Here is a 14,773-nt window from a genome sequence, read left to right on the forward strand (position 1 = left end):
AATATGTTAATGAGGGCCTTTCATGGGTATTCACATAAATAGAAAAATTGGATTATTTATGAAACAGAAAATTCCAATAATGTTTTCCCTTACATGAGCATATTATTAGGTCCTTTGCTTTAAGAGCTAAGATATAGTTTTAGGGTGATATTTTCTTTCTGCAGCTCTGTTCCATCTGTTGCTGTGACAAGCACTATATTTTAAATTTATTGTGTCTGATTCATATACACTCCTCTCTAGACTCCCTGATAGGACAGGCCACTCTGACCAACCACTCTCATGACTCACAGATTTATGTTTACCATTTTCCTTTTCAGTGTTAAAGAGATCATCCCATATTTTAGAGGGTAGCAGATATTTATCCATCTATCCACCCACTCATCCATTCAGCTATCTATCCATTTCATTCATATATCCATTTTTCAATAAACATCTATTGAGTAAATTACCAGAGACTATGTTGGTGTTAAGGTATACAATCACAAATATACTAAGACATTGTGATTTAGTAGGGGAAACTGACTCACATGTAAATGTATCACAATGTGATAAGAGCCATATTAGAAATATACAATATAGAGAAGTAGTAAAGTGAAGGAAATGATTAATTCTTGAAGGATGAGGGGTCTTAGGAACTTAGAGAAAATGATTTCTGAACTGAATTTTAAAAGGAAATAGGAATCAGCAAGCTGCTCAAGAAGGGAGTAGCAGCCCAGAAAAAAAGAATAACAGCAGAACATTTAAAGCATATCTAATTTAATTGAAAAACACTTAAAAATTGTTTTAAATAAGAGAAATTATACCTTGGGATGAATAATATTAATATTTATGTATTCACTTGATCAAGTCTAGAAGTAATTTTAGCATGATTTTATATAAAACTACCAAATGGAGGAAAATTATTATTGTTTTAATTTGAAAACTACCATCATCAACTATACTGAAATATAGTTTACAAACAATACAACAATATTGAAAATATTGATTCGTAAAGCCATTACCAAGATAGTCTTTTATTGCATGGATATAGGTGAGCCACTCATCCCTCCCCAGGCTCTTGTGGAACTATTATGTCCATTTTCTGCCTTAAGGTGAGAGTAGTTTCTTCTAAATGTCTTACAATTAGTGCTTAGCCCCAGCATTGCCCTCCTTTCTTGAATAAGACCTAGAGGTTACACTTCTTTTCTTTCTCCCTCTCAAGACCTTGGCAAAGCCTAGTTGTTCATGGTCCTCAGGAGGGACATTGCTGGGAAATGGGCTCTTCTTTTATGCCCAGGACAAGTACTGTGCTGTGCAAATAGCCACTGCAGGAGATAATACCAGCTGCCTTACTAATAACTTTGAACTCTATAGATTCTTCTCCTAGGTGAAGCCACACTATTTTATGATATGGGTGACTCTTTGCTTTAGCTGGATGATACATTTTTTTTCCACTTGAGATGTGTCATGTCTAAAACGAAGGGTCAGCTAAATAATATAAGAAAATAATAAACTAGCGAGCTGATTTGGACCATGTATGTGTGAACTGTCAGCACTACGTAATGCAAGGTAATGATGTTGTCCTAATGACCATGCTTAAGAATGTGGTACAAAATCATTCATGGAATGAAATCTTAAGAAGATCAGTTACAATGCTACAGATATAAAGATTTGGAACATGAAGAAGAGCTAACGAAGGGGTATCAGAAATGCATTACATTAAAATAAATTGAGGTCAATTATAATTAAGCCACATTCAGGAGTTGATGTTTAAGCGGAAGGGAAGGGAAAAGATTGTTTTCTATAGTTGGAAGTCATAAAAGGAGGTAATGGTCTAGAATTAGGCACATTCAGGTAAGGCAAGAGGTAGTCTTTAAGCAGGAAGTTACCTGAGTCATCCTAATTAGAACTGCTTAAAAATAGGACAACTAAAATACTGGTGGCATTAACCTGTATAATCAGGCTCCTGAGAGGAGGAGGGGAATTAACCCCAAGGCAAATTCCCATGCAGTCTTTTCCTGGAAGCCCTACCTTCGCTTTCAGTCTCCCTAGGTGCTTTAGCATCTTTTTAGTTCTTCTCTGCTTATATTTCTGATGTTTCTGTGACATTCTTTACGCCCCAAAACTTGGACTACCCAACTTCTGCACCAAAATGCCATCCCCTACTTGTACTTACAGGTTTATCTAATACATCATTTCTTCTAAAAATCGCCCTTAATTGTTCCAAATTCTCTGTGGCTTGGAGCTATTGCAATAAGTCTAAATTAATTCTACTTGTAAGTATCTGTGCTAATGGGTAATTTATCCAAATTGGAGAGCTGTTAGCACATTCATGATGCCATCATCATGGATTTAAGGGCCTAGATAGCTTCACAGGAAGAAAAATACAAAGAATCACCACCACAGTGGCCTTGAATTTAAATGGAAGCCTTCTGAATTTGACTTTGATCATGTGATGAATCAGGTACAAGAATATACACTAATTGTCATGGCCATGCTCTATTTCTGGAAATGTATATGTAAGGGAAATTGCTGTCAGGTGATACAAATAAACAAATAGCATAACCTGGCTGTAAATTATGATAAAAATGATAGTATTAGTTGATTTCCTCCAACTGAATGGCACATATTTTGAGCTCTTTCCTTTTCCTCTCATTGAGCACAATGTTTTCTATTTTGCTGCCCTTGAAACTTTGTAAGACAGAATGTACAGGATCTAGGGGAAGGAAAAAAACCCAATTGTTGGTAACTATAAGAAAATGGCTTGTTTTCAACAAGAGCCTGGAATGAGTTTTAGAGTATCCTAATTACTTTTTGCTGTTCCCTATATAATAGATAACAGAATAGATTCACTTTGTGCTCATGCTCTCCTTCTTTCAATACCATTGCTATTTTATGAACTTTAAATTAGTGTCGTGACAATTGTACAATTCATTTTTATTTGCTGTAACTGTATTCAGTGATCCCTCTACCCCACTGTTTCAGTAAAATTCTTTGCAGCATTTTGCATGTGCTTGTGTGTGTACCCATGGGTCCGTGCATGTGTGTATATGTATATGTACACATACACGCACACACACACATCACACAACACTAAGAACCATTTCTCCCTCATATGCCTGCCTGCTCCACATTCAACTGCCTGATAACTTTCTAATTCTATAACAGTTAACTTCCATCTCCTGGGTCTGAAGAGATTTTAAGTAATTTGAATAAACTTTTGAATCACATTTGTATTTCTTTCCTTTTCTATAAGAAAAAAAAATATGAGTTTTAGAGGTAAGCTAAAATCTCTAAATTCTGCAGGCTTTTTTTGTGTGTGTGCTACTTACAGGGCTCACAGCCTGTTTAATAATAGAACTCATTTTTATTCGTTCATCGAATGTGTTTGGAATGCCTACTATGTGCCAAGCAGTGTACTGGCTGCTAGGGAGACAATGATGAATAAAGCAAATGGGTTTCCTGCCCTTATGGAAGTTAGATTTTAGTGGAAATGAGATGGATTATAATTTTCGTGAACACTTAGGAAACAAACAGGATGCTATGCATTTGTAATAGGTATACCTAGCCTGGCCTAGGGAAAGTTGCCTGAGGAAGTCATGAGACCTGACTTACATGAGTGAACTAAGCAAAAGAGATAGGTCAAAATCATCCCAGCAGACAGAATGGCCCATGAAAAGGCCTTTAGGTCTCAAGAAGAGGAACAAATATGACTGTAATGGATTGAGCGGGGGATGAGCCATGAGCTGAAGCTAGAGACGTAGCTGGGACCTGACTGCAGGATTGGAAGCTGGGTGAGAGATCTGGATTTGTTTCCTAAAGGGAATAGGAAGTCATCAAGTAGTTTCAAATAGAGAAGTGAAATGTCCAAACTGCACTTTGGAAAAAGACTGCTACGAAGAATAAATTGGAACAGGACAAGAGGGATGCAATTAGAAGAGATGGCCTCTGGGACCGGGTGGCCCGGGTGTAAACCTGGGTTTTGCTATCCATTAACTCTACCATTTTAGGAAAGTGTTAACCTTCTCAATCTTCTGTTTTCTAATTGACAAAATAGATGTAATAATAATTCATGCATTATTTGCATTTCTATGACAACTAAATGAGATACTCAAGATAAAGCCCCTACAGTAGCATCTAGTTTGAGGTATTAGTTATAAAAAAAGTGGTTGGTGACTTTATCTGGGAGGTGGTAGTGGGGACGAAGAGTGGAAGGTTTAAAATTGTTAGGAGGCAACATCCATAGGACTTGGTAATTAGCAAAATGTAGGGGGTCAGAGAAGTGGAGGATGCAAGCTTTTGTTTTAGTAAAATACAGAATTAGTTTAATTTGAATTTCAGATAACTTTTTTTAGTCTGAACAAATGCTGCATGGGCTGCACCTTTGCTAAAAAATTTCATTATTTGTTAGAAATTCAAATGTAACTGACTTCCTATATTTTATAAATCTGCCCTACCAAAGATACCTCAGTGTTCTAGGCAAAGCAACTGAATGACTGGTAATATCTGTTGGAATGGAGCTGATTAGAGGAGGTCAAGTTTTTTGTAGAAATATTGAAATACTGCATGGTAGATTTTAAATACATTGAATTGTAGGACCTGAGAGACACCCAAGTCCAATGTAGATAATTTACTCAGTTTTTCTTTGGTCATAATTGACACACTTAAGAACAGATATAACCACATTTGTATTGGGAATTAGTGCCATGGTATTCTGTTTTTCTGTGTAATCAATTATTATGCTTTAAATAAAAGAGTGGATAAAAAGCATATACAAAACTTTTAATTTCTTTATTTCTAGGTTTTTATATTTCTCCAAGCAATGCCACTGGCTGCCTGCCATGCTCATGCCATACAACTGGTGCAGTTAATCACATCTGTAATAGCCTGACTGGTCAGTGTGTTTGCCAAGATGCTTCCATTGCTGGGCAACGTTGTGACCAATGCAAAGACCATTACTTTGGATTTGATCCTCAGACTGGAAGGTACATCTTTATAAGCTTTAATAATTAAACTCTTTCTTTAGCAACAGTTAACTTTTTTTGGCAGTTGCAAAGCAATAACTTCTGTAAAAAGTATTTTTTTTTGCCCGGCTTGGTGGCTCACACCTGTAATCCCAGCACTTTGGGAGGCCAAGGCAGGCGGATCATGAGGTCAAGAGGTCGATATCATCCTGGCCAACACGGTGAAACCCCGTCTTTACTAAAAATACAAAAATTAGCTGGGCAAGGTGGCGTGCACCTGTAGTCCCAACTACTCAGGAGGCTGAGGCAGAGGAATCTCTTGAATCGGGACGGGTAGGTTGCAGTGAGCCGAGATCACGCCACTGTACTCCAGCCTGGGAGACAGTGCGAGACTCTGTCTCAAAAAAAAAAAAGTGTTTTTTTGTTATTGATATGTTTTTTGTTCCATGACATCTGCATTTACTTAATATATGCTAATCTTTGAATATTTCCTAGAGTGGGTTGCTATATATTGATAGATGTGCCCCATCCTAGCATCTGGGAATGTTGAATGAGATAAAATATATTTTCCCTCAAAAAGCTGAGAGTCTGGATGTGGAGAAAGACAGGAAAAGACATATCTGAAGAAGAAAATACACATACACATACTTTCTCTCTCTCTCTCTGTCTCTCTGTGTGTGTGTGTGTATATATGTTATATATATATATATAATATATATGTATGTGGGATATATGTATATGCTTTGTTCTTCATTGCCCTTGAATTTATTGCATATTTATTAGTTCATTGCATCTATTTATATTTTCCTTGCCTTTCTAATTTAGCTTTAAAGACTGGCAGATGAGAAAGGTAGCTTTGTATTCTGTGATATGATTTTTTTTCAGTGTGTAAAGTATATTATGAAAGTAAATCACTTTTCAAAGTTACACTGTCTTTAATATTCTACTTCTTATTCTCTGGGTATCTGTGGCCATTTGCCTTCACTCATTTGTGTTTATTGCTGTATTTTTGAAGATGTGCTGTAATACCAATTCCGTGTGTGTGTGTGTGTGTGTGTGTGAGAGAGAGAGGGAGAGAGAGATTATGAGCTTGTCTAAAGTTCAGACTAAATCTATGAATTCTTTGAAGCTCCTATCCCTGAGAAGCTAGTAGTGTGTGCTGAACTCAGAAAGCATGTAATAAAACCAGTCAAATCTGTTTCTCAATATGTGTATATTTATAAATATAATTGCTAATTATTTCATGGTTTGTGATTATCTGGGCTCTTTTAAACTCATTGCCCCCCTGCTGCCTGCCTTTTGGCTGTTCCACTCCTCATTAACACCTCCATTAGAGGGTGGACAGGTGACAGGGTAATTACTGAAAAAGAACTTAAACTAGTTCATTTTGACTTTCTTTTAAAATTTGATGTAATTTTTAAAAACTACAAAAATCATTTAAAATTTTACTAAAATAATTTTTGTTTTCTTGACATACAGACATGCATATATTTTAATCTGTGATGCTCTACTTCTATCACCATAGAAATGTTACTTTGATAGTCTGAGACCATTGTGTCTCTCTTCTACAAATGTTATTATAAATCACCTAAATGAGTACAGAAAGCACATGGTCCAGTAAATAGTAAATAAAAAGCACTGTCAGGATTTTGATAGTAAAATAGGAGCCAGTTACTGCACATACTAGCTCCTAGGTGTAATTTTTTTGAAATAATATTCTACAGATTCCCCAGCTGGAACTCTTGAGCTGGTTTGTTTCACTCCTGGCCACCTCTGTCTTTTTCATAGTTCTGACTACATTTACCAGGAGAAAAATATCTTCCCCAATCCACTGTCTTCCTTGCAACACTCATGCCCGTCAGTGTCATTTTGTGACATTCAATTACCCATTTTTGTTCTACTCATCCCCTTTGTTAGTCTTCCCAGGGTTATCAGCAAAACGCCTGCTCAGTGACCTAGGGATGTCTGATTGTTTCAGCTTTTTCACTTAACTTTTTTTCTTTAAGTGAGATCTGATTCCCTTCATTACACTGCTTCCTCTACCCTTCGATGTTCTTAAATTCATGGCTGAGCCTTTTACCCCATTCTGTTCCTCTCCCATTATCTATCCATCTCACTCTCACTCCCCACCTTACTTTAGTCCAGGAACAAGAATTGCTTAAAAAGTACTGTTCCATCACCTGTCACTCTGCAGTAGGCCTGACTAGCACTGGAGCTAGATTCCCAGGGTTAGAAGGTGGATTTAAATGTTTACATAAATTGATAAGGAATAGGAAGGACCAAAGAAGTGAGTATAAGCTACATTTTTAGAAGATACTGAAGTTACAATAAAGAAAGAATTCAGTCTAGGCACTGTGGCTAACTCCTGTAATCCCAGCACTTTGGGAGGCTAAGGTGACCAGATCCCTTGAGTCCGGGAGTCTAAGACCAGCCTGGGTAACATGGCAAAACCCCATCTCTATAAAAAATAAAAAGTTAGCCAGGTGTAGTGGCTCTTGCCTGTAGTCCCAGCTACTTGGGAGGCTGATGTGGGAGGACTGCTTGAGACTGGAAGGTCGAGGCTTCAGTCAGTCAAGATTGTGCCACTGCACTCTAGCCCGGGCAACAGAGCGAGACCCTGTCTCAGAAAAAAAAAAAGCAAAAAAGAGAGAGAGAGAGAAAGCAGACTTCAGACACACAAAAAGAATGAGGGACAGGTTGGAGTCTAGAAAATAGAGCTAAAGTATGAGAAGCTTAGTAGATTTCTAAAAATATGAATGATTCAGAGTAAGTGTGGGTTTTTTTTTTTTTTTTTGGACAGTCTCACACTCTGTCTCCTAGGCTGGAGTGCAGTGGTGCGATCTCGGCTCACTTCAACCTCTGCCTCCCAGGCTCAAAAGATTCTCCTGCCTCAGCCTCCTGAGTAGCTGGGATTACACGTGTGTGCCACCATGCCTGGCTAATTTTTTTTGTATTTTTAGTAGAGACGGGGTTTCACCATGTTGGTCAGTCTGGTCTTGGACTCCTGAACTCGCGATCCGCCCACCTCGGCCTCCCAAAGTGTTGGGATTACAGGCTTGAGCCACTGTGTCAGGCCGAGTATGTGTTTAAACAAAAAGATCCACAAGTTTTATATAAATGAGGTTGGATATCTTTACATATTAGTTGGCTCCTGTTATATTGATGGGGGTGGTGAGAATTACATTTTTAAAATTACAAATTGTCCCTGGAAATGGTAGCAGTTTTCTTCCATCTCTGTATTAGTCCATTTTCATGCTGCTGATAAAGACATACTTGAGACTGGGCAATTTACAAAAGAAAGAAGTTTATTGGACTTACAATTCCACATGGCTAAGGAGACCTCACAATCGTGGTGGAAGGTGAAAGACACGTCTCACATGGTGGCAGAGAGAAGAAAGCTTGTGCAGGGAAACTCCCCTTTTTAAAACCATCAGATATCGTGAGACTTATTTACTCTCATGAGAACAGCAGGGGAAAGACTCTGCCCTATAATTCAATCACCTCCCACTGTGTTCCTCCCACAACACATGGGAGTTGTGGGAGTTACAATTCAAGATGAGATTTGGGTGGGGACACAGCCAAACTATATCAATCCCCTTTGTTCTTATCTTTCCAGTTCCAGGTTTTCCTTTTCAGAGCGATTCTATTTTTCCCACTTTTCTAACTCCTGCCATTATTTTAACTACTTTGACATGTACTGACGCAGTTCTTTGGCCTCTTCATTCACTTCCCACTTCAGCAACCCATTTCCATGGCTACACCCTGGATTTTGTGATGACTTATAATTTCTCTATTTCTCAAATCTTCCTAATCCCATGAATGCTATTCTATGGATATATAACATCTTTCCAATTCCAATTCCAATTCACCCCGGAAGCCTCACATAACCTGCTCCTTAACTTCTCTTCATCTTTATCCCATTATCCCTCCTTAGTCCTCTTTTGATCAACCCCATCCCTAACTTTACTGTCTTCTACTTCTAGCCTGAGGCAAAACCTTTTTAATTCTGACCCTTTTGAGTACCTGATTGTGGGCTCCCTTCTGCTGTACTGTGGGGTCAGCTCCAGAGATGATCACCCTACACCTGCCCTGATCTGTAATGACTTAGGGAAAGATCATGTGCCTATGCTGATCTGAAGCACTACCATGTATGTACTTCTTATCAATTTACTTTCTTTCTCTCTTTAAGCTCCTACCAGTCTCCTCAGTTTTAATTCCATGCTGTTGCCCTTGCAGATAATCTGGCCCTCTGCTCATAGACAAAATAAAGCCAGATATAAGTATCTCCAGATTATCTTTACTCCACCTCCAGCTTGTCTACATTGTCACACATTTTTAATTTTTTATCTAGTCTTAGAAGAAAATCCTGTGTATTTTTGCCTAAAAATAACCTGTTCCCGGTTCTTGATATGATCCCTTCCTGTTTTCCTACTCTTGTTGCTCCCTTCCACGATCTTTGCTCCATCAAATCCTCCCTTTATTTTAACTCAAACATCTCTCTATAGGTAATATCATAACTGTCTACAAAAATGCTATTCATTCTACAAACTCCTTCCCTTGATTCTGCCCTGCTTGATGAGTCCTGAAAGTTATTGTCTAATCTCTCACTCTTCATTCACTTACTAACATTTAAAAAGAGCACTATGATTCAAGAAAACATGATTTAAAAAATAAAAGAGCAGATTTTTTTTCTTCTTCATTTTGTTTCTTTCTCATTCATTCTTTATTCACCATGTGTGGTACATACATGTTAGCAGAACATACAAGTTAGCAGAACTTGCAACATGCAGACATTCAAGAACTAGTTATGTGACCATTAAATTCTCATCCAAATCAAAGACAAGGTGTATAAAGAGATATAATAAACAAAAATAGGTTAAGGAAAAGACAGAATGAGGGAACAGGTTTCACTGGTGGGAAAAAGGAGCGGTCGGTGGTGCTTTCCACTTGAGTCCAGTGAGAAGGTCTTATTTGATCCCTTGAAGGGTGACATGTGTCTCCTGCAGTTGGAGAGACCAGTGCATCGATATCTATCTTAGACCTGGCAAATCTAACTGAGAATAGACAGTCTACCCAGGTTTGGATAGGTAAGCTAAAAGACAGTGCCCTGCATATCTTAGACTTCCAGAGTTCATCATGACAAGGAAGACTATGTATTTCTCATGACCAGACGAAGACCACAAGGAAGAGAGACAGGGTGAGGTTGTCTTAGTCTGTGCTCAAAGTACCACTTAGAAGACAAAGGGGCCTGTGTAGAGAAAAGGACAAGATTACTGTGGACTACAGAATTAATAAGCAACCAGTCGAAAAGAAAATGCATCTGACTGCACTAAAACAAAAGGCGAGTGATACCTAATGGTGAGAAAGATCAATGAAGAAGTCAGGAAGGTATACTGTCAGTGATAAGTCAGTTTTATATACATGCAGGACCAGAGACGATAGACTGCTTTGGGTAGTGCTAGACCAGTGAGTTTCTACCCTTCCTACAGCCTCTACATGAGGGGGGAGGCTAACCAAGCTACCTTCTCTGGTTATAGATTTGCTGCCTTCGTCATGTCCTAGCTAGATGAAAGGGAGAGAAGTATGTTCTTGAAAATGTCTGTTCTTTAAATAAATATTGGAATGTTGACTAATATACAGGATTAGACATTCTGTTTTCTGAATTGAATTTGTATCTTGCAATGTAAAGTAACTGTAGGACATTCTATTGCCTGAGAAAGACCAGAAAAGCCAAGTGACTAACTCATTTTATATCCACGTGGAACATGGGGGAATTAGCTCCATATTATACGTTTAAAGGGTCAGTGAAAGACAAAAGTAAAACGATTTATGATTGCTTCTCATGACTCATGGTTTCTCAATGTGCTGGTCATTTCATCGTTCCCCTTTATTTCTTAAAATTACCTCTTCCTTTGGCTTCCGAGATTCTACTTCTCTTATCTGTTTTCTATCTCTTTTTTTGGCTACTCCTTTTTAATATGTCCTTTCAATTTCCACAACTGTGTCCCTGATTTCAACCACTACATACAGTTAATGGCTCTCAAACATATGATCACCTATTCAGATGCCTGCCACGCACTCTAGGCCTGTAGCCAGCTGTCTCTCTGAGTTTTACACTTGCAAGTCCCTCGTGCATTTCATTTTTAATATAGTCAGCACAGAACTAACCATTACTTCCTCATCTCCACCCAAATAAAAATAAGTCTCATGCTATCTCATGCTATCATCATCTTGGTAAAAAAGACAGAAAGCTTCAAATAATTATTCAAGTCCAAACTTCCCAAGTTTGAGTGGGGCTTAGATTCTTCTCAGGTTTGGCAGAATTGGCTCTGTTGTTGAGTAGAATGAGTCTACAGGCTACTGCTGGAAAGTGCTATGGAAAGCCAGAGCTACTGTATATAATGCAGCTTCTCTAAAAAGAATAGAAAGAATAAAGCTTCCCATGGCCATATGGGACCCAAGGAGACAGCAGGATTTGTCTCTTACTAAATCAGTCGGGTGGAATGCTGGTAACTTGACTTGACCCTCCTATCCCACTGATGAATTCAGCTGTCTCTTTTCACTTCAACATTGATAATCATTACAGAGGAAATCCTGTAGCACAGAAGGGCATGGAGAAGGATATTTTAAAATGTGACAATGAGAATTGCTTGAGTTTGGACTTTTGTTCAATGTTGAAAAGAGATAAAAATGGTTTTTCCATTCCTCTTTTGAATGATACCATTCTTGAACCTTTTTTTGACTTCTGGTTGTTATTGTATATACACCAACATTAGCTATATTGAAAATGTGTAACAATTGACTAAGATATATGGGATTCCATCAAGTATAAGAAATTTTTGTTTCTTAAAGGAAAAAATTCACATGTAGTGTAAATATGTACAGATATGCAGTATATGAAAACAGCTATGCCCTAATGTTAAAACAATTTTTTTGAAAACAAAGTAGATTCAAATGATTTTGAAATCTAGGCACTGTGGTAGGTTATTACAAATAGAAATGTTTACATTTATAAAAATTACATTCCAATTATAACATGGAAATTAAAACATTAATTTTCAAAATATACAGTAGATTATAAGTATCTTAGTATTATGAGAGGGGAAGATACAAGTGTCATGTTATTTCTTCATCAACTTGGAAAATAACCTCACTTCCTTATCTCCTTAGTTCACATATTCCTTACCTTCTTCATGCTCTATTTGTTGGATATAACAAGGCTTGCTATATTGTTTTCTCTTGGTTTATTTTCTACACAGTTTTTTATATTCCCAAGGACAAAATAAATAAAATAAAATAGACCTCGGCCCTAAACTACACAACCAACAACAAAAATCCAGGCAACACAACAATAACTTTTTGTGACCAAGCTGGAAAATCATTTGCCTGTTTCCATCTAAGTGGTTTATTCTTCAAAAGTTACTGACCAGAAAAAGGGGGCATGTATTTAAAAAAGCTGATCCTAGTGCAAACATTACTCCATTTACCTCTGACACATAAAGCAAACATGATTTAATCAGTATCGAAAACAATGAAGCAAAAAAAATCTGCCCACTGAAAAATCAATAATGCAAAAAAGTATGTAGTGTTTGTCTAACCCAAAAACAATGAGACAAAAATGGGCCATATTTAATTCATCTCAGTTGGTAGTGGAGACTCGTATTTGACACCCTGCACTTACTGGCGCTGTCCTCAAGTTGACCTGTGACTATGACTGCTCTCCCCCATAGCCCCCAGGACTGCTCCAGTCCATCTGGTACCCCACAGTTTTCTTACAGAACAACCACACATCACAACCCCCAAAAGTTTCTTCCCTATTGATATACCCTCTCTATATTCTATGTTACCTTGTTTTAAGCCTTAAGGAGCTAGTGGTATCACTATTTGTCCCGTTTACTAGCTGACACACACTGAAGTTGTCCATAGAGTGTAGGACACCAAGGCTGGTTAGGGAGAATAAAGGCTCAGACTTCTGGAGCATAAAATACAGGGAAGTTCTTCTACGCCCAGATTATTTTTGGTTTTACTGAAATGTTCTACATTTCAGCACTAGGTTATAGATTTTGTCCAGTAATCTTTTCACAGGCCTTTTTCTGATTGATCTCAATTGGTCTTTTCTCTGAGAACCAGGTCAATGACTTCAAATGAAAGCAGATAACTTTCTTGTCAACTGATTTCCTTTTATGGTGTGATAATGGAAAAATTAGGGAGTGTGCCTCATAGATTCCCTCTGCTCAGTGACTCTTTGTCAGACAGCTGGCTGTCATCTGGGGTGACAGGGTAAATGGGCCACAAGCCTGTCATCATCTGGCAGCCAAGGCAGGGCTTTCTCACAAGGTAGTGGCAGATTTCCAAGAAAGAAAGCAGAAGCATGCAAAGACCCTTGAGGCCCGAACCACCAGGATGTTACTTTTGCCTTATTCTACTGGCCAAAGCAAGGCACAAGGCTTGACCATGTTTGGAAGTGGTGGGGAATAAACAGACTCTCCTTTTGATGAGTAGAACTAACTATACAGTTAGCTGCAAAGGACCTGCACAGAGGGAAAGGTGAAGAGTTGTGATTTTTGCAACCTCCTATGGCTGCCAAACCATATATTCTCCCTTAATATAGATGATATATGATCCAATAAGAAGTATCAGTTTTTATATGTTAGTAGCATTTATTCCATGTGATATAATAGGAATAACACGCAATTGGACATCAGGATATCCAAGTTTCAGTTTTGTCTTCTCCATTAAACCAGATATAGTAGCTTCCTATTACTTCCTAGTAGCATTTATTCAATGTGATATAATAGGAATAACACGCAATTGGACATCAGGATATCCAGGTTTCAGTTTTGTCTTTTCCACTAGACCAGACATAGTAGCTTCCTATTATTGGTGGAATAAATTATCTCAAACTCAGTGGCTTAAAACAACATGAATTTTTATTATCTCATAGTTCTGGAAATCAGAGGCTCTAAATGAGTTTTACTAGGCTAAAATCAGGCCTGTGTTTCTTCTGGAGATTCTAGGGAAAAAAAAAAAAATTCCTTGATTTTCCCAGCTTTTAGAGGCCACCTACATTCTTTTTTTTGTTTTTTGTTTTTTGTTTTTTGTTTTTTGTTTTGAGATGGAGTTTTGCTCTTGTTGCCCAGGCTGGAGTGCAATGGTACGATCTCGGCTCACTGCAACCTCCACGTCCTGGGTTCAAATGATTCTCCTGCCTCAGCCTCCCGAGTAGCTGTGATTACAAGCATGCAGCACAACCCCCAGCTAATTTTGTATTTTTAATAGAGACAGGGTTTCTCCATGTTGGTCAGGCTGGTTTCAAACTCCCAACCTCAGGTGATCTGCCCGCCTTGGCCTCCCAAAGTGCTGGGATTACAGGCGTGAGCCACCGCACCCATCGTACATTCTTTAGCTCATGGCTCCTTCCTTCATTTTCAAAGCCAGCAGAGCAGTGTTTCCTTGGACCTCTGCTTATGTCCTTACATGTTTTCTCTCTGACTCTTACCCTCCTGCCTTCCTTTATAAGGACCCTAGATTACATTGGGCATTCTTGGATTATCCAGGATAATCTCCCCATCTCAAAATCCTTAACCACATCTGCAAAATTCCTTTTACCAAGTAAGGTAACATTCACAAGTTTGGAGGATTAGAACTTGGATATTGTTGGAGTGGGCATAATATGACCTGCTCTACCAGAGTTCAGCAATCTATAGCCTGGGGGTCAGCCACATGTTTATGTAAATAGAGTTTTATTGGAGCACAACAATGTTAATTCTTTACATGTTTTCTGCGGTTGCTTTCCTGCTACAGCAGCAGAGTTGAGTTACAATAGAACT

The 14,773-nt window shown here is 38.2% G+C and overlaps 1 protein-coding gene across 1 annotated transcript in view; it reads left to right on the plus strand.

Moving 5' to 3' along the window:
- Positions 1 to 14,773, plus strand: part of USH2A (usherin) — an 827,758-nt gene that overhangs the window by 219,611 nt on the left and 593,374 nt on the right. The window contains exon 15 of the mRNA XM_024239307.3: positions 4,781 to 4,964. Within this exon, the coding sequence (XP_024095075.2) occupies positions 4,781 to 4,964 (184 nt within the window). The remainder of the gene's footprint in view (positions 1 to 4,780; positions 4,965 to 14,773) is intronic.

Source organism: Pongo abelii, chromosome 1 (assembly GCF_028885655.2).
Source record: "Pongo abelii isolate AG06213 chromosome 1, NHGRI_mPonAbe1-v2.0_pri, whole genome shotgun sequence".
Classification (NCBI taxonomy): Eukaryota; Metazoa; Chordata; class Mammalia; order Primates; family Hominidae; genus Pongo; species Pongo abelii.